We start from the raw sequence: 24,287 nt of genomic DNA, 5'->3' as shown, positions 1-24,287 counted from the left end.
TAGAAGTGTGTATAGAAGTTTGTATAGAAGTTTGAATTGTATCAGTATCATGAAATTACCATATAAATATCACTTTCTTCTGACACCATTTGAATATTTCATAGGGTCCACCCGGAGCTTCAGGCTTTCAGGGGCCAATGGGGCCACAAGGTCCTCCAGGAGAGCCAGTAAGTTTCCTTTCATGGTGATTTGCACTTCAGTTATGGATCTTTATTACAGGAGTGTTCTAGAAGGTGTGTGTAGCAGGTCTTGGTTGGGATTTGGGAAAGATAGCGTGTGGTGCCAGGCTTCATGTTCAGCCTTCTGAACTCTACCATGGCAGAAATTACTGGGCAACACGGGTTGTCAGTAGGAGCTGCTCCTACAGTCCTCTTCTTGCACTCTTGGAGGGTATTTTTGTGGGGGAGAGACTATAACTGTTGGTCCTCCTTTCCTCTCTTTCCCAATTTAATTAAGAAAATAAACTACGTACCAAGCATTCAGATCAAAATCCAAATGTTTGCTGAGGTTATTTTTATGGGTGGCAGCACTGAGTGTTACCGTGGAAGCACGTTATCATCTATCTGTTATTATGATTATTAATGAGATAGACAGATTGTCTTTGTTATTATTTTTTATTCAAGTTGTGAATAATGCACAGCAAGAGAAAAATGAAATTACTGGGTTTAATGAAAAGATTTGCCTTTCTGCTGTTTTCATAGAATAAGGCATTATTCCACTTAGTGTACTCTACACATGTGCATGCTAAAATGTGTTGTCTTGTAGGGTCCCCCAGGGGCACCAGGACTTCCAGGCGAGAAGGTAGGACTCTTTAATACAAATACGAAGTCTGTCTATTTATTTTGCATACCAGATCCTGAAAACTCTGGAAAATAATGGTCCTAAAGGTGTGGGGTTTTTACACTTTGGGATCTACTTGTGTGTCTTAATGGACATCACAAAGAGAGAACTTTACCACTTTTTTTTCAAATTTGTCTAGCCCTGTTATCTCACTTGGTCAAATCAGTAGTAATTACAGCATTCTATGTTTTTTTGAAATAATTTTAAAATGTCAACATTTTCACTAAAGTGTTGGGTAAAAAAGCATATTGACAATAAAATTATCTGATAAATTTCAATCAGTTTTTTCACAAGTTACTGTGACACCCAGCTTAAAAAACAGCAGGGAGGTTAGGACATGATTATTTATTTGTTTCACACATGCATTTAAAAGACATATTCTGTGTTTTATATTCTCCCTTAGCATTTGACGTGTACATAATACCTTCATATGTTTATGTATCTGCACCTAGGCACTGCTGATAAAAATTGACTAAGTGTGTGTAATTTACGTTTTCAGGGCTACATGGGCTTGGGCTTTCAGGGTCCCAAAGGTGAAAAGGTAGGTCTCTTGTAAACATCTGGAGAACAACTGTCAGAAATATTCCTGATACTGTGTTTTAAACAAAGAAAACCGTTGAAATCAATCAATGGAGAAAATCAGCGTTGTAATTTTTGGAAGACTTGAGTTAATCTGTAACTTACAACTAAACAAACAAAAGTTGTGAGCAGTTACAGACTTTTTTAATGATGATGTTATACCTGACAGTAATTTAGATCACCATCCTGTTTTCCAGCTGTGCCTGGAAAGCTACTTTAATTTGCACTAGGCAGATCTGGAAACATTTATTCTGTATATTAGGACTCACCATGAGATTTTTTTTTAAATCTGTTTAGTTCTAAGGGATGAGACTTAATGTGCTTTTCAGAATGATCAGAATTAATTGTGGTGGGACTCTTAAGGCCTGTCTGCCTTATTTTGGTTTGGTAATGTACACATTTGAAGCAGATATTTCAGTTGTCCCCTTTTATTGTGTATGACACAACCAGGAAGAGGTTTAAGAGCACACAGACTGGTTTACTTTTGAATGAATCTAAGCCAAACGATGTGCTCCAGGATCCCATTTATTCTCTTAATCAGCATCAAATGGGAGGTAATACTTGTCAGCTTTAGTCTGTTACCTCTCCCACTGAGAGGTCTAGGCTGAAGTGCCTTATGTTGTGTTTCTGGGAGCCAAGAACTGCATGCATTCAAGGGCTATTCAGTAAATTCATAATGTGTCTGTGCACTTTTCCAGCAGCTTTTCATGAGTGTCACTGACAGAGGGCTTTTGGGGTATAAGTAAATTACATTACATTACCTTACTAATATGTCTAAGTCCCAATATTCCTAATGGAAAGAATTTTTTTCAAGATGACACATTGTTGAAATTAATTTGTTATCATGAAATTTATTGAAAAATGTTGGCGAAGATAACATAGGAGTGTATGGAGATTTCCTGGACTCCTCAGGTTTGTCTTTAGCAGAAGATACATGGTATTGCTGTGCACGCATTACTGCTTGATTGAAATGTATTGAGTCTTTTCAGAGGTATTTTACTGTTAAAGATAGAGCTTTTGCGTTATGCAAGGAGGTGAGGTTTTGACCCTGCAATGGACATATGCATACTAAAAACTTGTCCACAGTTATCATCTTGAAGTTGGCCTTTATGGACCTCTGCAAAGCTTTTGGAACACTGTAAACTTTGGCTAACATTTTTCTTTAGGCGTTGACTTTCTGTGCCCAACCTCTTTCCTCCTAATTTCCTTCCTCGTGAAGGAGGCACTATAAAACTTCAGTACTATTGCTGTAATTATTTGGATATGTTCCTGATATTTGGTATTAATCAGTCTTCACGTTAAGAGTGGATTCAGAGGTTTTTCTTCAGGGCAGTCTCTGTCTGTAACCAGTTACACAGCAGTGACTTCTGTAACCCTCTCTCTCACTGATTTTGCTGAAAAAAGAATTTTTTAAAAACCCATTTAGCTATATTTTTAAATGCAAGTGGTAGTTCTCTTTAATGTTACTGGTCTTAGCAGTGTTTGATCTCAGTGTCATTCTGTTTTCAATGGACAATTCTGGATTTGCTGTTGACAGGGAGAACAAGGGGTAAGGGGCCCCCCAGGACCCCCAGGACCAGCACCCCATATGAAAGAAAAAGGGAGTGAAATCATAAAGGGAGAAAAGGTGAGATGTTAAATGATTAAACTTCTTGTACTCTTCATTAAAGTATAATCAATAGGAATTAGCAAACAAAAGTGAAACAGGAAAAGGAAAATACAAAGTCACCTAGAGCAAATTTTTCCAAAATTTCTGCCTGTTCTACTTCATGGATGAATTTTAATTTTCATTCTAGAAATCTCTCTAAAAAATATATGATAGGTGGTGAATTCATCAATGATTGCATAAATAAGTAAGCAACAGATGACTTTCTGAGGAAGAAGGATTGATAAGGATAGGATATTGTAAAAATATTCTGAAAGTTTGAATTAAGTAGCATATACTCAACTTTTCTTATACACATTTGTGAAATCTTAGTGCTAATGAATTTTTCAGTTACTGAGTTAAGTAGTCAAAGCAATATATACTAGTAAAATAAACTTAGCTTAATGGATTCACATTTGATGTTTGTCTAAATGTTTGCTCATCATACTATTAGGCATAGTTCTTGAAATGGAGAACAGGACTAAATGTGCTTTTGCTGAAATAAAGAATTATTTACAACCTAAATGAAAAACGTTTAAGTGTTTGTTTACTAATATACATTTTTTTTATAATTTCATTAGGGTGATCCAGGTGAAAAGGGTGAACAGGGAGTCCCAGTGAGTATTGAGTTATTTTTTTTACTATGATAAAAATTTTAAAGAATCTGATAATGTCACTGAATATCTTTATACCTATTAGATAAAAGCAGATTTACTTTGGAATTTGGCAGTATTTTTGATCTGGTGAGTATTTCTTTTCCAGGGATTGCCTGGTTCAGGTTTCAAAGGAGACAAGGGTGAACCTGGGAAGCCTGGTCCTCGTGTAAGTATACTCAACTTTATCAATACCATAATGGCAGTTACTGTATTATTTCCATTAGCTAATTAAACTTAGTAACCATTAGTTAAACAGCAAATTTTTTATATTTCAAACAAGCAAGTTTACTGTAGGACAGGTGTACAATCAAGGTAGTAGTAACATGCAGTAATGTTACTATATAATATTTCAGACAATTAAGGCCACTTAACAGTAGCTTGCAGTGCTGAAGGCGAAGGCAAAACTCCCATTAATCCCAATTGAAGCAAGATTAAGTCATTCCAGAATGGAAGAAAAAGCAAAGAAAAAACTCACCCTGTAGGAGTGACTTTAGCTAAATGGAATGTGTTGAATTCATTTCAAATACTCTCATGTGCAGTTGACAACAGCCCCCTTAGCCTGAAGGTACAGTTTCCTACAAAGACAATGAATGGAGCAAAAAATGTAGGTGACTGAAATTCTTTTGCTTGCTTGAGGCCATAAGGTCTGTTACATTTGTCTAACCTGACCTATATCAGTCATCTATCCAACTTCTTAATGAGTCATGCTGTATCTTTCATAGTTGAGCAGGTAGCAAAATTGTATTTTTTTCTACATTCAAATGTATCTAAAGTATTCTAAGTAATTCTAAGTTTCTCAAGCTGTGGGTCTTCATAAGCTTCTAGGCCCACCACATCTACAGGCATTTGATTGTACTTCAGTCTGAAAAAGAGAAAATCTCCCTTTCTACTCTGCTTCAAAGTCAGATGTTCTATTAGCTTTTCAGTAAAGTTATGTGATGGGATTATCTTTTATATCATATACATATATATATTTTAGTCTTATGAGGGCTTGAAGCTGAAAGAATGGAGACATGTTGGCTTAGAACTTTTTGAGGAAACCAGAGCATCTGAAGTTATCAAAAGTATAGTTTTCAGTTTTGCAGAGTTCCCTGAACAAAGTTTCTAGGATATTTTATAGATAATTGGTCAGGAAATCACAGCTACTTCTGAAATTAAGCTAAGCCTTGAAAGATGAATAGATGGTATGATCTGATATTATAGTTTAATGAAACTAAACCATATGATTAATTCTGATCACAGTGTATATTTGAAGGCTCTCTTGACTTTGCAGATCATAGTTTTAATCAATTACTAAAAATTACTTGTAACCCTTCATTATAAGAGACCATAGCTGCACACCTCAGTGGTGGTGGTTCATTTGTTCTATCATTTTTATCCTTAAATTGCGTTGAGACAGAATTTTTTGACCTAAACTATTGGGATTGTGTTTTAGACTGAATTACATGCACTGTTAATTTGTTTATTAAGTATCTACTTACTTGGGTTTATGGGAGAAATGTATATTGCTTATGTTACACATACAATCTAAGCTCTGGGGCACCAAATGAAACCAGCCTCCAGTGGATCAGGGTACAAGCTGATGTCCCAGACCTTCTATGGTGCAGAGGAAGAGGAAGGGAAAATGCTGAAAAGTAGATTTGTCCATCTAGATCATTTATCATGTATCTATTGACTACTTCAACAAGGGAATCTAATCCTCTCTGTAGGTTAACACAGTGGTCTAATAATTTTACTCTGGAGGAGGGAATTTTGACTTCTAGCATATCATCTGCCTTGTGATTTGAATTTCAGTGTGAGGGATGTGGATTGACCACTACATTGCCACACAATCTGATACAGGGCCACTCTACAAGCCTTCTGCTGAAACTGAACCACTGAATGCATAAATGTTTTGTGAAGTTGAAGAGTGTATATATAGAAAGGTTTTGTTGTGAAAGGAAAACACAGATCTGGTTCCAGTTTCTTGTGCTGCAGATATATTTTGTCTTGAAGACTCTGTGACAGGGAAACCTATGCTATTTCTGAATCTGGGAACAGATTTACAGGATTTTATATAATTTGGCATCTTGTAGGGTGTTGGGTAATGCAAGCACTAGGCATATTCACCATTTGTACTCTCTGCTCTGTTAGCTGCATTAGCACACTTTGATTAATGCATTGCAATAGTGATGATTTTGTTCTAGTATTCCATCCACTGTTTTTAGAAATTGCATGTATGTGGTCGGTTTAAGCAGAGTGGAACTTGGTGTTTTACAGGGAAAGCCTGGAAAAGATGGTGAACCAGGACTGAAAGGAGAACCTGTATGTATTTTACTCAATTTCCAGTACTGTTTCTTACATTCAAAACAAAGAACTGTCTGTGTATTATAAATGGTTGATGTTTTCTAGCCTTCTGAATTGTTTACTTGAAGTTGTTGCTTTCAGTGAATTTGTGACTTTGAAAATTTTTAAGCTTTGCTGCTGCCACAGCTAAGATCCACCTATATTTGTCTCTTCTGGTTTCACTGTCTTCTACACACAGGGTTTGCCTGGAGGGTTTGGGATTCCAGGACGACCTGGGGAGCCTGGCTCAAAGGTGAGTAGTAGCGACTTTTGCTTCCTTCACATAGAATGACTTAATAGCTTTTCTGGTGTGTTCATCGATTGCATTAAAGCAACGAATGCACATAAAGCAATATTAAATGAATGCTAAGCTGTGTGTCATCATTCAGAGACTAAGAAAAGTCAAAATGAAGGTAGTGTAGGTATCCCCAGTTTAGATCTCTTATATGGGTTGATTAATGCAGGCTTTATTTTCACAAGCTCTTTGTCCAGCCAGCATAGGTGTACTTCCCTAAAACCTCCAGTTTCTCTTTAAATAGTGCAAACCAGTACAGGCTTGCAAAGTAATTACTAATGCTGGTTATTATAGCCTTCCAGGTACTTACCATTTGGATGTTGTTATGAATCTGTATCAAATTGGTCATTTGTTGAGGAAATCTGATTTTGTTGGGAGAAAAATCTGATCTGGATTTAAAACATAAATTCTATTTTGATTTAGGGTGACAAAGGGGAACGAGGCTACCCAGGACCTCCAGGAAGAGTAAGTAAAAGAAATTAGTATTTTATTTTAAACTTAAAATAAATTTAAATTTAAATTTTTTGAAAGTCTAAGTGCTCAAACAAGGAGGAAAAAAAGAGATACTATGCAGTCTGATCTTGTTCTCATCAGTCATGTCCATATTTTTCCTTAATGGAAGCAAAAGTTGGGTGCAGTTCTTTAAAGTATGTTTGAAATTTGGGAAAGGAGATTCAAAGAATATGAATTTCAAATGTTTTGGACTGTGAATATTATAAGCTTTGCTAATCACTACACAGTATCCAAAAGACTGATCAAAAGAGTAAATCTGTCAGCTTTGCAGTTGTGGTTTAACCTCAGCTGGTAGCTAAGTGCCAGACCACCGCTCGCTCACTCACCGTCCCTCCTCGGCATGGGATGGAAGGAGAATTGGAGAAAGGTAAAACTCATGAGATAAGAACAAGTTATTAATCAAAATAAAGTTAATAATACTAATAGTAGTAATAGTAATAATCATGAAGAAAAGGGAGATAACAGGAAGAGAGAGGAATAAAACCTGAGGAAGACAAGTGATGAACAGTGCAATTGCTCACCACTCGCTGACTGATGTCCAGTGAGTCCCCGAGGAGAAATTGGCAAGAAATGCACAAGAAGAAACCAGGAGAGCAATTTATAATTTTTTTAACACCTCACATAAAAAACGGGGTTAGTCAGGAACAAATAGATGATGGGTGGTGCTGCTTCCCAGTTATGGGGAGAAATCCCCAACATCTGCTAATTCGGTTTGGAAAATTGTACGTACTTCCTGAATATTGTATTGTAAATATTAGCATCCTATATATTGAGCTCAGATCAATGTTAGCAAAAATTGGCAGACCATAACATTTTAAAATAAAAGGTAATACAAATGGATCAGTGCTTAGACCATGTTACTGTTTTCTGGCATCATTCTTTTTGAGGAAGATGCTATAAAAGCTCTCCACTTAATCCTGCAATTGATGTGAAGACATTTGGGTAGTACGGGAAGTATTTATTTTCTCTGGTAATTCCTCAGCAGCTACAAGCCTCTCACTTGCTGAAATTGCAAGTATAATCAAAACTGCTGAAAATTGTCAATAAAACTAAAATGGCCTCTGTACCAGCAGATGAAGATGGGGGAGATATGATGGCTCAGTTGTATGTTTCTAGTCTTTGTCCTGTGATTTAGGTGATAGATGCTGGACCAGTAGATACCTTTGGTGAAAAAGGAGACCCTGGAGTTTCAGGTTTGCCTGGACTGAAAGGTCAAAAAGGTGAAAAAGGTATGTATGTTCTCTTGTCTTTTTAGTTGAGTTATACTTTTAGTTTTCTCACTAAAGGAAATTAAAATTGTACTATCTGTGCTCAGGAGCTCTATATGACAGTGTAATGTTCCAGTTATTTATTTATTTGTTTTTAGGTTATTATATTTTGCAGTAGCTTGTAGGACACTTTTGGTTCTCAGCGTAACTAAGACTGCCTTTCAGTTATAGATGAAAAATAATAAACTGGGATTTTATGGTAGTTAAATAATTCAGCGAGATTATCTAAGAAGTATGGAAGTCAACATGAACATAAGGAGGGTAATAATGTAGAGAATCTTGAAACTCCTTTATAAAAGTCAGTAGCTTATTTTTAATCTTAAGATTGGATTGCATATTTTTAAAAAGGCTTCAGTAAACAGAAAATCAGGTATTCCCCTTCTGGCTTTCCCCATTACAGACCTTAGCCAATTCAAGAAAAATCACTGGGGAAGTTGGAACACAGCAGGACCTTTTCCCTGAATGTATTTCTTGAAGATATATATATTTTATTTAACTTCAAATTTGATTCAGAATTTGAATATGCATGAATGTGACTTTAAATAATATCTCCTAAAAGTTCACTTTCATTGGCATTGCAGAATTCATTGCTTAATTGAAACCTTCTCTTTCTAAAGGGTTCCCTGGTGCACAAGGAATCCCAGGACCTCCAGGTATGAAATTATGACCACTGATTTTTTCACATTTTTCATGTGTTCTGGAGTGAACAGTCCTGAGGGATATTCTCCTTAGCTGCTTTCAGTTACTGCCTGACTTTCTGAACACCCAAGCAGTGACCTCTCCAGGGGTGTAATTATCCCTGCAGACACTTCCTGTAGGTTGCTTTTCTCATGTCTCTGATGTGATCCAGCCTTGTTCTTTCTGTTCTGCCCTGATAACTTTCTGCTGAAATTGAAAATGCAGTACACAGTCCGTCAGAGATAGCCCAGAGAGTATGACTGCATGGGGCAGGAGGAGTTGTTAAATGTGAATGTGTGTGAGTGTGTGCATGTATACCTGAGTATGTATGCTCATATGTAGGTCTTTGTCTTGCTCTCACTTCAGCTCTGTATGTGTTTGTGTAGGTATAATAAAACAAGGTTTGTAGGAAGAAATAATACTAGATCAAGTCATTCTTGAAGGCTTCCTGCTGTTTTTGACTATGTCACTTGCTCTAATAAAAGTTATTTCTTTTGCCTAAAAATTTTGCCCTTTTCAGAGTCTTAACATCTTCACGTCCATGAAAACACTGCTTTTATCTATATAAGTACATGTACATGTGTTTGAACTCTACACCATGGTATTTTCTTTTTGAAAATTAGGCAAATCATCTGTGGACACCAGACTCTTAAGGCATTCTTCAGTGATACTATTACCTTCCTTGCTTTCATTTTCCAACTTGACAGTGAGCTATATATGAAATTAATGTGAGCCAGGGTCAGATAGTTTCCAGGAAATTTTTTGCAGGTTAGGGAGAAGATGCTATATGCCCCAGGCTGTAATGATAGCTCTTAGGCTGTAATTATGCTACAGAAACTGAGCTTTGTGTGACTTCCGTATCTTCCTGCAGTGTTGCAGAAGACTCAAAATGTTTTAGTGATCAAGTGTAGTGATGAGTTGTGAACTAAGTTATTAAAATATGAAGACCTGCATGACTGTACAAATAGCTAAAAGGAGATCTTAAGTAGGATTTTTTGTAGCTGTTTAATTGCTTCTCTTTTTTGGCTGTTTTTCACTTATTATTCTTACAAACCATTTTGGTTTAAGCATTCCTGAAATCTGCTAGCATTGTTGACTACTTATTTATTGAAGTTATCAGACATGCCCTCCCTTTCTCGGTGTGTTTTAGATTTGGTTTGTTATGAGGTAAGGAACTGTGTAGTAGTTTCTAGATGCAATAGCTAAGTTAACTCCAGTGTTGCAACTATTTACTACCCAGCAAAAGGGTGTCCAACTAAATCTCAGAAAAGCACTTGATACAGATTAGGTGTGTTTGTCTAGGGACCTAACAGAAGTGAGTTTCTCTCAGTTGTAGTGAGTATATAAACTCAATTTTGTATAAATCACCAATAATTAAATACAGTCCCTTTTTTCTTTTGCACTAACATTTCTCCATTTCTCTCTAAAACCCTATGAAAGTTAATGTGTTGATAATGTTGCTGTTTCTTCACTTGTCATTTTTACATGTATGTTTTACTCTGTCCAAAGGTCGACCAATTCCAGACAGGGTAGGATCACCTGGTGTCCCTGGAGAGAGAGGTGAAAAAGGTGAAAAGGGTTCTCCAGGATTTCCTTCACCTGGAATCCCTGGAAGAGATGGTGTCCCAGGTCCCCCTGGGTTGCCTGGCCCACCAGGACCTCCAGGCAAAACAGGTGGGTAAAGTCCTTAGTTGCTTTTCACATTGAAGGCCCATAATGCACATTAAGAAAAGAAAAAAAGAGACAGGATTATAAAAGCTATTATCAGGATACATCTGTGTCATGGAAGAAACATATCTGAGTCGTTGATAAACCAATCTGTGTCATGAAAGAAACATAGCTGAGTTGTTGATGAACTAAGTAAAACCTGTTGCTCAATGCAGGAAGCCACTTATTTCCTTACTGGGAAAGGACAAGGATTCTTTGCTAAATAAATGCTTTTAAAATTTCTGCAAAATTCATTGTGAATTTTTAGAATATAACCAAACAATTGACCTTAACTCATACTAATTTGTTCTGTGTCCTATTGTGCCAACCTAGAGATATTTGTGTATTTTCAATTAAAAAAATAGCAGATACTAATACTCTTCTCAGCATAAAAGATAGCTGTTCAGTGTCATGATTTACAAGTCTGCAGTACCAGTCTGTGTAACAGATTGAACAGGTGTGAGAACTGCAGTGTGAAGTACTAATTTGCCAGAAGTTTTTATTGTAAAATAAAATTACCTTTGAGGAGAATGGGGTCATAGAAAGGCTTGGGAACCTTAAAGATCATCAGGTTCCAACCCCCCAGATATAGGCAAGGATGCCACCCACTAGATCAGGCTAAACACCTGCTTTATAGAGTAAATGAAAAGCCAGTAATGATGTGATATAATAATATCAGTAGTAATGATAACAACATTATACACAGTTTATTAGATTGTGATAAAGCAATTTTAAAGAGAAAAATAGTTTTTCTTTGCAATGAAGCAATAACCAAGTACCTGTGGAAGTGGTCCATGCTAAATAGCTCCTTACAACTGCTGTTTTAACTCTTTGATAGAAAACTTTGTCTATAGGTGATACTGATATTGTGAGTTAAATTATCATTTCAACATCAAGAATGATACCCTATTACAATAGTTTAGGTACTTTAAAGCTATTGAAAGAAACATTATTCTCTATGGAATTCCTAAGCCAAAGATACTTTGTTCAAAAACAGGTGAAGATGCCTAGTTGTTGCTGTATTTGCCAGTGAAGCAGTACAATCCAGCCTGTAGAATATGGAATTAAATAGCTAAATACTACATTTTCCTAAAAATAAGAGCAATTCCTGTTTTTCACACAAGTTACTGTCATTGCTTAATTCTGCTCCTTCCCCAGATACTTCTTTAGCTTTCTCCAAGTCCATAATGGGAAGCAATTTTTTTTCATTTAACTTGCTTTCCAAACTTCACATTAGCATTTTGACCACGTGCTATGGCCAAAATGATGTCACATTATATTGGGTCAGATCCTGCATCATATCATCAAACAGAAAAAGCACTATTTGTATTCTTATATCAAGCCTGCTAAATATTCTCGTTGGTTACCTATTTCAGATACTAACATGAGGTTTGTTGTCAAGCTTGATTGGTGTGAAAAAGTTAAATAGAAGTTAAATAGATGGTGAAAAGCCGCTCTTATCTAGAAAGTTTCCTAAAATGTTGAAAACAGAAGTCAGGGTACAAAAACACATTCTTAATTAATTTCTTCAGAACATTAATACTTCCCATTCTATTCAGGGTCAAAACATCAGTTTTTCATGCACGGTACTTTTCTAAGCCAAAACTTAAAATGCAAATAGATTTTATGTTGAAGTTGTTTGTATTATGGCAGAGCCTGTATTTTCTCTGTAATTCTCATGGTTTCTTAAGAATAAGAATACAGAATCCCAGTGAAATTTTTCCAAGTAAATCCAATAAAGGAGTAAAATGCTATCCTGACTTAGCACTTTTCATAGGTAATATTTCAGGTGTGACATAAATGCAATGCTATAATGGAAACTTGTGCTTGTCAAAACAATATTCTTTATTGCATTTTCATTTCAGATGGAATTGATCAGTGCCAGCAGGGAGAACCTGGTGCACCAGGTAGTCCTGGACTTCCAGGAAGAGATGGATTTCCAGGAGAGATGGGAGAGAAAGGTAATAATATTTTAAAGTGATTGTATTCTAATGCTCCTTAGCCTGGAGCTTGGGTATGTAAAGAGGCTAAACAAATTAGGCTGGATCCAGAGAAAGTGTACTTAAAGCTAGTTAAATACTTAATGGACATGGAAGATGATTCTGGACTCTCTGGTGGGTAAAGAAGGATATTGTGTATTGAATTGTGGGATACAAACTTCTCTTATGTTTCACTTGGCCTGTTTATTGCTGGAAAGTGATAGAGGATGGCCCAGGGCTGCAAAAGGAGCTGGGAAGAAAGAAAGAAAGGGTTGAGTATAGCCCCATGCAATGGAAAGTGAGCCGTTCATGGCAATTTAAGATGTGAATTCTGAGATGAAGATTTAGAGGGGCAGACAAGTTGAGAATGAAAATGGTTTATGAGTCACTGCCCTGAGTATAATTGAAGATAAAATTTTAACACCTATGAACAACCTTAGGCTGACATTAGGAAGCCATGCTTCACAGAAAGGGTGTCTGGGCATTGGAGTGGGATGCCCAGGGAGGTGATGGAGTTGCCATCTCTGGAGGTGTTTAATGAAAGACTGAATGTGGCACTGAGTGCCATGGTCTATTGACATGGTGCTGTTTGGTCATAGGTTGGACTTGATGATCTCAGAGGTCTTTTCCAACCTAAATTTCTGATTCTGTAAATAGGACTGTTAACTGCATGTTTTAGCAGTATTGACTAAATGGACGTTTAAAAAAAATGAGCTGCACCCATTTACATGATGATTGATCCTTCCTTATTCTGTTCACTGTTTTTCTGCAAAATTACAGTGACTACAGAAGTTTTCCTTTTTCTGCTTTAATAATTTTATTTTCTCTATACCCAGAAAATATTCAGAAAAGAATATTTCTTTTCTTCTTTTTGATCCTCTTTAACCTGGTCTTCTTTAACCATTCTCTTCAATATTAACCCTAGGATAAGACTTACATTGATTTTCACACCATTCCTTTAAAAATTTTAAAGAATGTTGAACATCAACTTGCTGATATTTTCTCCTTGAAGCATGGAATTAGAAGTAAAAATTTATTTAGGTATTAAATTGACATTTGCCCTGAATCCAGCTGCTTGCAGTTGTCTTGAATCTTTTGTTGTTATTCATGTGCTTTGCTGTTTTCTTTTTTCAGGGGACAAAGGTGAAGCCTGTGCCTTGTGTGATAAAGTAGGACCTCCTGGACTTCCAGGACCACAAGGGCCACCAGGTCCAGCAGGTAAAAACTCCTTAATTACCCAAGAATGAGCTATGTAGGCTAAATTCTAAAAAGTGCAGCATACATAATAAAATTAATTACTTTATGTCCCACTAATCAAATAGTTTGTGAAATTAATGAAAGGACTAATGAAAGGAGGGTAGAATATTCCTATTTTTGGCCTGATTCCAGATTTCCAATACAACCAACCAGAATAACCATGGAAGGAGAATCTGTCCACAATGAAGGGGCTTTGCAAGTTGTGGCCCAAATATTTTCACAGTGAGAAATAATGTGGGAACCATTTGCCTATGTGCCCAGGCTTGTCAATGACCCATACATTTGTTTCCAATTGCAGCACTAAATTCTGTAGCCCCAAAAAAATATTATTTTTTTGCTACCATATGACAGAAGTGACACATGCCAAAAATTACATTATACCTAATGTTTGTTCTAGTGGCTGTTCAGAAAAATTAATGTGGTTTAGGTAGTTTCAATTCTGCATTGGTTACATGAATTGGTGAATTCATTCCTAAGTCAAATGAATCATCAACTTCCAAGTTTATTAATGCAGACATGTAACACACGAGTGCATGAACCAAGACAGCTTCACTGGCTTTAGCAGCATTATGCTGATCTAACTGGGGGTAGAATGAGACACTTTAAAAGGGATCACAAAGAATTCACATACAATGAGCTATTTGTAAAAGCATGTAATAAATTAAACTATATTTTTGTCTATCTGAAAAGGTTTCCCAGGACAAGCGGGTTTCAAGGGTGACAGAGGCTTACCTGGACTTGATGGCCTTCCAGGGGTACCTGTAAGTAATGCCTTGCCAAATACTACATGTCCTACTAGGCATGTGATCAAAAAACATGTGATGATTGGTGTATCAGTGTGGGTGTGTAATAGTTCTGTTTAAAAACAAAACAAACCCTCAAAAACCAGTGCACTGATATGATAAAATTAAGGTTAACTGCCTAATGAAATACAGTAGGAAGAAGTGGGTTTGAATTGTAAGACCTAAAAAAGACCTGTGAGATATTGATTATACTTCTGAGTTTATCCGTCATAAGAACTCAGCAGGATGTGTGACTTTCTGTCTGAGCAAGCTAAGCAGTGGAGCTGGGTAAAGAGTAGGATTTTTCAGGAAGCAGATGCAGGTCTTTCCTGACCTTTTTGTGAATTGTTCCAATAACTCTTTGCTGTTGAGTACAAATATATTGAGAGAGAAACAGTGCCATCTGCTGTAGTGTAAGCAATATAATGTTAGCATGCAGCATACTGTGGCAGTTTTCCTGAATTTTGAATCAAAGAATAATAGAATATGCTGAGTTGGAAGGGGCTCATCAGGAACATCAGGTCCAACTCCTGGTCATGTGAAGAACATCCCAAACATCACACCATGTGCCTGAGAGAGTTGTCCAAATGCTTCTTGAACTCTTGTCAGGCTGCTGTTGTGACCACTTCCCTGGGGAGCCTCTTCCGGTGCTCAACCACCCTCTGGATTTAAAACCTTTTCCTGATACTCGACCTAAACCTCCACTGACTCAGCTTCATGCTGTTTCTTCTAATCCTGTCATTGTTCACAAGAGTGAAGAGATCAGTGTCTGCCCCTCCTTGTCCTCTCATGAGGAAGTTGTAGACTGTGATGAGGTATCCCCTCAGTTTCCCCTTCTCCAGGCTGAACAAGTCAAGTGACATCATCCATTCCTCATAAAGCTTCCCCTGAGGACCCTTCACGCTCCTCATGGCCATCCTCTGGATGCTCTCCAGTAGTTTAATGTCTTTTTTATATTGTGGCACCCAAAGCAGTATTCAAGGTGAGGCCACCCCAGAGCAGAGCAGAGCAGAGCAGAGTGGGACAATCCCCTCCCTTGCCCGGCTGGCGATGCTGTGCCTGATGCCCCCAGGACAGGGTTGGCCCTCCTGGCTGCCAGGGCACTGCTGACTCAGGTTCAGCTTGTCTTCCACCAGGACCCCCAGGTCCCTTTCTGTGGCACTGCTCTCCAGCCTCTCATTCCCTGGTCTATCCACATGTTCAGGATTGCCCTATCCCAGGTGCAGAATCTGGCACTTGCCCTTGTGCTGGTGATTGCCCATCTCTCTGATTTGTTGAGGTCTCTCTGCAGGGCCTTTCTGCACACGATGGAGCTGACAGCTCCTCCCAGTTTATTGTCATTGGCAAACTTAGTATTCCTTCAAGTCCTGCATCCAGGTTGTTAATGAAGATTTTGGGGAGTGTCTGCAGCATGTTCTGTAAAACATGTTAGTAAGTTAGTTAGTAAGAAGGAAAGTTAAATACTTTTGAAGAAATAAAGGAAAGCTGTGAAAGTGGGTAGCATCCTTATAAGATTACTTGTAAGTTATGTTGAGGCAGAACAGCATGTCTCTCAGTGAGGCCAGAAGCAGAACAGCCGTAAGTGTAACACTTGTCTCACATGTAACACAGATGACTCCTCGGTGAGCAGTGTACTACCACAACTATGTTTGATCTTGTCAGAGTCCACTTAAGTGCCCCTATGGACACTGAGGTTTGCTATGAAAACCTACCTCAGCATACCTGTTCCTGTAGCATAATGTGGGTTTTAACACCATTCCTAGTGTGAGTAGACTGAGTCTTCCCAGACCCCTCTCCCCAAAGCTGTTTCCTTACAGCTGATCCTTTCTGACAACATAACTTCTCAGTGACATTCACGTGCACTGGCTTTGTCACACACTGGAGTTATGCGAGCTCCCTCTGTCACCAGTGGTGAGAGAGAGGTACCTTCAGAAGTAAAAAAAACCCCCACTTGTATGAATTCATTACTCAAGGAATCTGTTTTCTCCCTGAAGTATAAATAAAGCCTTGATGCCTGAATTCAGCCAATGAAAGTTCGCTAAGACGAATCCTTTATCCATTGCCACCACAATAAATTGCATTACCTAGTGACTGAATGTACTATAATATCAATGGGATCCATGGAATAAACAGTGGGAAAAAAATGGAAGACATTCTAATGTATTTAAGCTTTTTTGTTGTCTGACATTTGTTCTTGGCACATGTTTTGCCACACCTTTATATTTTACTTTTATTGCCTCCTAAGTTCTGTTCATGTCTTTAATCAGACGAGGACTGGCTGCTATTCTGAATGATTTTAAGCTTGTTTTGCTCCTCAAAGTTCAGCCAGGTGGTGATCCAGCATATAATTTAACTTGGAAAAACTACATAGAGGCCAGCCTTGCAAGCTGACATTGTCTACAGCCATGCCAGAACCTCAGAGTGTGATTCAGAACACTCCAATGCTAATGAAAAGATTACCAGTGACCATGTTCTGGTTCAGGCTGAAGTGGAGGGCACACATGGGCTGTACGTAGTGGACATTGCCCATGAAGTTTGTGTTTCACTACCCTAGTGAGCAGCTCTGATTCACTAAAAATTATAGAGACTGTTTCCATAATAAAAGTTCATTCAAGTCCTAGAAAATATGTAGGGAAAAATTGAAATTCTGGAAATCCTGTAGGTATACCATTAGGTAGATGATTTCTGTCCAGAAGAGGTTACAAAACTATTTTCTGAGCCTGTGCATAGTGTTTTGCTATTACCAGCTGACTGTGTCAGCTGTTCAAAATCAATAAATATTAATAATGAGAGAACACATGGATTCACATCCACTGAATGTCATTAATAAACTAGCCAGGGAGAAGCTTTCTGCTTCCAAGACTTCTGTGTCTTGGAAAATATTCTCATTTGACCTCCTCAGCCAAAAATTTGGTGGTTCCCTTGATTTGGGTCTACACTTCAGTTTTTGGAGGTTTGTTTTCTTTTGTATCAGTTGAAGGGTTTGTAGGGCAACTGATGACATCTGAATTTATAAAATTTCAGGGCCCCCCCGGTGCTCCAGGACTTACGGGCAGCCCTGGGGCAAAAGGAGAACCTGGAGATTTTACTTACGATTCTATCTTGAAAGGGGAAAAGGGAGATCCTGGTTTCCCAGGACAACCAGGTATTCCTGGAAGAGAAGGAAGACCAGGAAAAGATGGATTTCCAGGTCCCCAGGGTCCAAAAGGAGCAGCGGTATGATTGTTTCTTTATGTTTACATATTGTCCTACTGTGTGTTTATTTATGTTTACTTGCTGTGCTATACATTCTGTCTTTCAGATCAGAATTCACATGCTTTTGTGCCCTATACATGCTTTATGTATATTTGCCTCATTCATTTTTCCACATCTATTACTTACCTTGAGGAGTACATTCTTCCTCAGAAGAAGATTCTGTTTTCACTGGAAATAATGAGGAAGACAGTTCTTCAACAACAGACTATTTCAGAGCTAAATTTTGACCATTTCTTTTTGCATGTCATGCAAATCAGTGATCTGATCCAAATGCATTCAGCATGGCTTGTTACTGACAGGACCATGGAGAAAAGGTTTGGACATGGACAGTAGTTTTATTCCTTTCTTCTCACAGCTTGATAGTGAGAACTGGTGTGAATGATTTAGCTGATGTTTGAATTCAGTTATCCAAGTAGAAATTGTTAATACAAGATTCAAGTCCCTTGTAGCATATTTCTCTTCTTGTAGAAATGAATGCTTCAAAATCTTGCACTGATAGAGTTCAGCTGATGTATGATGATATGGAGCTGAAAGTGGAGCTCACATCTGCTCCCAGATCCACTACTGGAAACATGGACTACGTGTTCCAATTAGCTGCATTGCTAGATGTGATTTCCATGTGCTATTCCACATGGAACCTAGTTCTGTTTCCATTGAGCCCAGTAGAAAAAAATCCACTTTTTTCAACATTACAGGCACCTGTGTTAAATCCCAGTTACAAAGTATTCAGAGGATGATGTGTTCTGTCTTGCCAGCTAGGCAAGAAGTACACTTATACTTTCCAAAAATTAGGGTACAGCTGGCTTGAAAGGAGAACGTGGTCCCCCTGGCCAGCCTGGATTCCCTGGAGTGCGTGGTGAAAGAGGTTTTCCTGGCCCACCTGGGATAGGTACTGCAGGATTACCTGGTGAAAAAGGAGACAGAGGCTTTGCTGGAACCCCAGGTTTACCAGGACTTCCAGGTAATGCTATAATGTGCTTAAAAATATATAAAAAAAAGATTTTAAAATTTGTGCCCTTTAAGTGGTACAGCCTAGAGGATCATCAGAATTTAAGCCTGAAATAAAAAGACTTTCTAATTTAAATCAGTGTTTGCTTTCAGCAGTATAATTGCAAACTTTTGAGGGCAGTTCTCTTGAAGAATTTGTTAGGGAAAATGGATATTTAGGGTCATCCTAGTTTTCTATGAATCTTCTACCAAAAAAACTTCATAACAAGTCTCTTGTAATGGTATGGATGAACTAATAATGCTGTCAAGGTAGAACTCCCTTGTTTTATTTCATCTGTTCCTGTACTCTAATATAACTTTACATTTACAGGAGCAAAGGGTGAAGCAGGACGAACTATATCTCTCCCTGGACCTCCTGGGGCAGATGGCCTTCCTGGGCCACCTGGTTTCCCTGGACCCCAAGGTACAGCAGTTTGTTAATCTTTGGCTGATTATTAAAATGGTTCTGTTGCCCAGAAGTTAGCCTTTGTGTTAACATTTGTCTTGTTTTCATTTGCAAAGGTGACAAAGGGAATCCTGGGCTTCCAGGTAGACCTGGCCTACCAGGAGAAAAAGGTGCTGTTGGGCAGCCAGGTATAGGCTTCCCTGGACCTCCCGGTCCCAAAGGTAAGATAAAGCTATCCATCTAACAGAGCTGGTGTAACTAATGTGGATGGAGGCCTGCACTGTCATCCAGCCATAGCTGCATGGGATTTGGGAGGTGCAGCTGAGGAAGCTCCCTTGCAAAAGTCAACCAGCACCACAGTGAGCATTCTTTTGATGCACACTTGTTTTGTGTAGTTCAGTGGTGCAGCTACAGACAATGTCACAGCTACTGCCAGAATAGAAAGTGATACAGTACAGCATCTTATATTGCAGCAACTGAAGTTGCTGAGATGCGATGACCCTTCTGGGAGATCAAAAACACTGTGTGTAATTGGTCAAAATACTATGCTGATGTAATTACAACTGTTTTGGGCCAGAGCTTACAGCTCTGCTGGGTCCCAGACAGCTGAGAGTGGCTTGGTTAGAACTCTAGCTTTCTCAACATAAGTGTAGTCTTACCTCCATTACCATTGTCAGGATATGCAAGTAGTTTGGAGGGAGACTAAATGTTCGTATTATAGTTTTAGATTTTTTGAAGATGTGCTGCTGCTCATTCAGAACTAGATGACTGAACTTTCAGCAGCCACCTCAGTCACCAAAATTCTTATGTGTCTTCATTATTATTTCTTATGATTCCACACACCAATGAACTGGGAGGGTCAGAAATTTAATAAAGAGAAAGGGCATATTTTTCTCTGTAACCATGTCTGGTTCCTCTGAGACTGCATTGGGACCTGAACAGAAAAGGCCCATTGTATCTGGAAAAGAATTGCTGTTTGCACTTCGATGCCAGAAGAAAGAAATGACACATTAAATATATTTCTTTAAAGGACCCTTCCATGAACTCAGCTCTGCCCAATGACATTCTGGGGTCTTAGCCTAAAAGCTGAATTTCTGCCTGCTTCGTCTGAATTTGTTGTGCATGTGCTGGTGTTGAGTGAGTGCAATCTTTGTTGAAGTTCTTCTGGGTTTGCAGAATGTTGTAGGTATTCCTTCCTGCATTCCCAAGATGCAGTTCATGGGCTAGGTGTGGGATAGAAATCTTCTGTATGCAACCCACAGTGGGACATGTAGAACGTGTCACAAGGTCTGTATTGCACAGAAGGTGTTGATTCACAGACTGTGCATCCCTCAGTCTGATGTCCCACACATTAAGTTGCATTTTTCTGAAGAAGACTTTGGGAACCCAGTTTTGCAGGCTGTTTCTCACAAGGGAGATGGGAGATGAACCCACACGGCTATTTATTTAAGAGGAGACACTCAGCATTTATTTCTTCTGAGTGGTTGTTTCTCATCAGAAGCCAACTGCCACACAAACATCAGCATTTGAATCTTTATTGGGACATTTGAGTACTGGCATCCCTAGGAGTTTGACTACACAGATCTTTTTTAACACATCCCTGTGAATAGTTCAGTTAGAGGCCTGAAGAAACAGCAGAGGTCAATTTCAGAGAGAGACAGTAATGATGTGAGAAATGTTTTGTTTTGTTTTATAGGTTTCCAAGGTCAGCCTGGCTCACCTGGTCTGCCAGGAACTCCAGGAACCCCTGGTCTGGATGGTTTGCCAGGAGTTCCAGGTTTACAAGGCCAAAAGGTAGATGTCAGCTGCTGATAGTGTTATCTGTGACTCCCCATGTTAACAGGAACGTGTGCAAAGAAAAATGCATGAAAAGTTGGCCAAATTCTCTTTCATTTTATGTTTCCCACTCTGCACACAAGGGGACAGAGTAGATGGATAAATACTTGACATTAACACTAAAGGGCTTACAAGTCTCTCCTGAAGTCATGTATAGAGGTCTATACATTAGCCCTATACTGCATGATTTAAATTAGCAAATTATATACTGGTTTTGATGTGTTGATTCCTAATCTATTGTGTTTCTTTGGCTAGGGTGAACCTGGTGTAGGTCTCCCTGGCCCTAAGGGATTGCCAGGACCCCCCGGCCCAGCTGGCATCCCTGGAGAAAAGGGAAATCCAGGACTGCCTGGCTTACGTGGTGAGCAAGGCTTTCCGGGCATACCTGGACAGCAAGGATTCAGAGGTAACATCACTCGAAAAATATACTTTTGTGTTTGTATTTCTTTTTAAAGTCACTCTCCAGTAGATGCAGCAAAAAGTCTATTCATCACTGAAATATCCTACTGATATCTCAGGGAATTGCCCCTTTTCCTTCTCATTTTTTCCTACCACCCACCAGTAGCAAATGCTAGCAGCAAAGAGCAGCCCTTCCTCCAAGCCTAGGCTTCGAGGTGTTGGAGACTGAATGAGGTCCTGTTGGCCACGTGCTTCCAGAGCCCCTTGTCTGGCATCTTCAGCAAGCAAGCATCAGAGAATGCTTGGTCTATATTTCTCTTGTCTCCTTGCAGGTGACCCCGGTCTCCCAGGTCTCCAAGGCTTGCAGGGCCCTCCAGGCGCACCGGGGTTGGGCCCTCCAGGATTGCCAGGACCTGCTGGGCAGCCAGGACCCCAGGGACCACCAGGTGAGAGGAGAATACTCCCATCATGATGCTTAGGAGCAGAATTTTGACATAAGTGGATAACAGTGGTAAAAATGTTGCTTGAGACCTTCCTGCATTATGAGGTTGGTGGGGGTGGATGGGGGGACATGCCAGTGGGCCTCCTCCGTCTGGTCCAGAATGCAGGGTGGGCCTCCTAAGAGGATGCTGGTGTTTGGATTGGTCTCCTTGGGTCATTGGTGGGTAATAGATACAGGTTCAAAGCCTCTCTTAGGAAATAAGGACTGGTTCTGCTGTCTGCCTTTGAGTCTTCATCCTCCATGCCATGTAATTTGTGAATCATAGGTGGACATGATCAGATATGCTTATTAATGATGTTCCTTGTTCTTTGTTAAGGACTAATCCTGTATCTTCTGTTTTTCCTAGGGTTTCCTGGAGTAAAAGGAGAAAGGGGCTTCCCTGGTGTCCCAGGTCTAGATATGCCAGGACCGAAAGGGGAAAAAGGTAGCCAGGGCCAGCCAGGAGTCCCGGGCTCTGTGGGGTTACCTGGCCTGCCAGGTCCACAGGGGGCTGTTGGACTGAAAGGATCAGCAGGTAAACACCCTGTCCCTCAGAAACCAGCATCTTTGACAACTGTTTTATTAAGTTGTGGTAGCATACTCTTACACTCATTTAGGAATTGATCCATCAAAGAGCCCGAGCTTGGGAAAACACATGGACTGACATCAGTAAAGCAGCTCTGTGCTCATGTAACTGAACTGCTGCTGAAGTCCAGCAGTTTGAAGGAACTGCCTTTCTCCTGTAATAATGAAAGGAGATTATTCTGCACAGTTTTAGTTACAGAGTATGGTTTTAATAATGCCTTTGTTAATGACAGCATTGTTTGCTGTAATAGGAAGTTTTAAGAATTTGCAAAAACCCGTTACAAACTGTTTTTCTCTGGTTTTCATAATACTGTTTTTACTGTTGTTTTTTTCTATTGGGTTGTTTTTGTTAATCATCTTCTTTGTCCCATTTTTCCTTAAGTAATGCAATTCCTAATATGATAGGCAGTAAATAATTCTGTTTCTTGTACTTCTTTACACTTCCTGCTTAATTTTTTTCATTCACTCTTCTCCTTTGGCTTCAGGACCCAAAGGAGAAATGGGAGTTATGGGAGCTCCTGGATTGCCAGGAATTCCTGGACCAGCTGGAGATCGAGGGTTACCTGGTGAAAAAGGTAAGAGAGTGATTTTCTCAAAAAAAAATTGTAAACCCCACCTTTTTCCCAACAGAAGTCGGGAAATAACCAAATATAAGGATTGTACTTGACCTAAGGAATAGTTTATGTCAAGTAACTTCTCTCTGAGTTAGAAACACTGTACAAGGCCAAATCCTAGGAGCAGTCGTATTTGGGCTCCAAGACATGATTTTTGATCCAATCTTCAACAACATAAGGGTTTGCTAGGTGTGGGGCTGCTATAGGTATTACTGCAAGAAAAATACAGTATTTGAAATTATTAAAAGCCAGCAGGAAGGTCTTAATTAAGAGCCTCAGATAATGCTCTGTATTACTGCCAAACTCCTGTCCTTATTGTTTCAAGAGTCTAAAATTAATGGCTGTGAAGTGGAAAAATATGTCAACTTTTTGACAGAGCTATTGTGAAGTATAAAAAAAACCACTTCATAGGAGCTGTTCCAGAACATGGTATTTGGTGCTAAAAATCTGAATAAATAGCCAGTTTAATTTGTTGTTGTCTACTAAATATTTTTGCAAAGTTTTATATGCCCCATAACATTCAGTGCTGTCTCTTTATAGGTAGCCAGGGTTTCAAAGGTGTAATTGGACCACAGGGTGATCCTGGTGTTAAGGGAGATAAAGGTGAAGCTGGTCTCCCAGGAAAACCTGGAACAATAGACAACATGGACATGGTTAGCCTCAAAGGCCAGAAGGGAGATCAAGGAGAAAAAGGTAACTTTAATTTCTAACTGTGAGTAAGTGTAATTAACACTCATATACTACCAAGCAGCAGTACTTCGAATTCAGTTTTGTGTTAGTTTCAGGCAACAGTTTTTAAAATAAGATTAAAGAATTTCACACAGCAAATGTAGATATTTTCCTAGCGTTTTTCAGCTCTATAGAAACAAAGATTAATCACAGAGCAATAGGGTTTTGGTTGAATAGAAGAGGTTCAATTTGTCCTTTTTTAATTGATTTTACCTCTTTAATCAGAAGACTCTCTGAAAAGAAGTTTTAGAAGTAAGAATAGAGCTTTCCAGAAGCGAAAAGCTGTCTTTCATGTAAAACATGTAGTTGTGGCCATGAAGATCAACTGACAGTGTAAGAAAAAAAGTGAGCAGCCTTTTTTGACATGTGTTTCTTTGTGACCTGAAGAAAATTCAGGAAAGAAATGCATTTATACCACTGATACCAAGAGATCAACTTCTATCAATTTAGAAACATCTGGTAGTATGCAGG

At 38.8% G+C, this 24,287-nt stretch overlaps 1 protein-coding gene across 1 annotated transcript in view; it reads left to right on the top strand.

Annotated features, from left to right (window-relative positions):
- Positions 1 to 24,287, top strand: part of COL4A1 (collagen type IV alpha 1 chain) — a 119,593-nt gene that overhangs the window by 69,647 nt on the left and 25,659 nt on the right. The window contains exons 10-34 of the mRNA XM_069003986.1: positions 105 to 167; positions 766 to 801; positions 1,340 to 1,381; positions 2,957 to 3,046; positions 3,646 to 3,681; positions 3,827 to 3,886; positions 5,980 to 6,024; positions 6,245 to 6,298; positions 6,764 to 6,805; positions 7,989 to 8,082; positions 8,739 to 8,774; positions 10,309 to 10,473; positions 12,372 to 12,467; positions 13,620 to 13,703; positions 14,433 to 14,503; positions 17,549 to 17,740; positions 18,572 to 18,740; positions 19,098 to 19,190; positions 19,289 to 19,393; positions 20,869 to 20,966; positions 21,264 to 21,414; positions 21,740 to 21,853; positions 22,256 to 22,423; positions 22,959 to 23,048; positions 23,628 to 23,780. Coding sequence (XP_068860087.1) covers positions 105 to 167; positions 766 to 801; positions 1,340 to 1,381; positions 2,957 to 3,046; positions 3,646 to 3,681; positions 3,827 to 3,886; positions 5,980 to 6,024; positions 6,245 to 6,298; positions 6,764 to 6,805; positions 7,989 to 8,082; positions 8,739 to 8,774; positions 10,309 to 10,473; positions 12,372 to 12,467; positions 13,620 to 13,703; positions 14,433 to 14,503; positions 17,549 to 17,740; positions 18,572 to 18,740; positions 19,098 to 19,190; positions 19,289 to 19,393; positions 20,869 to 20,966; positions 21,264 to 21,414; positions 21,740 to 21,853; positions 22,256 to 22,423; positions 22,959 to 23,048; positions 23,628 to 23,780 — 2,347 coding nt within the window. The remainder of the gene's footprint in view (positions 1 to 104; positions 168 to 765; positions 802 to 1,339; positions 1,382 to 2,956; positions 3,047 to 3,645; positions 3,682 to 3,826; positions 3,887 to 5,979; positions 6,025 to 6,244; positions 6,299 to 6,763; positions 6,806 to 7,988; positions 8,083 to 8,738; positions 8,775 to 10,308; positions 10,474 to 12,371; positions 12,468 to 13,619; positions 13,704 to 14,432; positions 14,504 to 17,548; positions 17,741 to 18,571; positions 18,741 to 19,097; positions 19,191 to 19,288; positions 19,394 to 20,868; positions 20,967 to 21,263; positions 21,415 to 21,739; positions 21,854 to 22,255; positions 22,424 to 22,958; positions 23,049 to 23,627; positions 23,781 to 24,287) is intronic.

This window comes from Aphelocoma coerulescens, chromosome 1, assembly GCF_041296385.1.
Source record: "Aphelocoma coerulescens isolate FSJ_1873_10779 chromosome 1, UR_Acoe_1.0, whole genome shotgun sequence".
Taxonomy (NCBI): domain Eukaryota; kingdom Metazoa; phylum Chordata; class Aves; order Passeriformes; family Corvidae; genus Aphelocoma; species Aphelocoma coerulescens.
The sequence above is the reverse complement of the archived record's forward strand: the minus strand, read 5'-3'. Positions and strand labels throughout refer to the sequence as shown.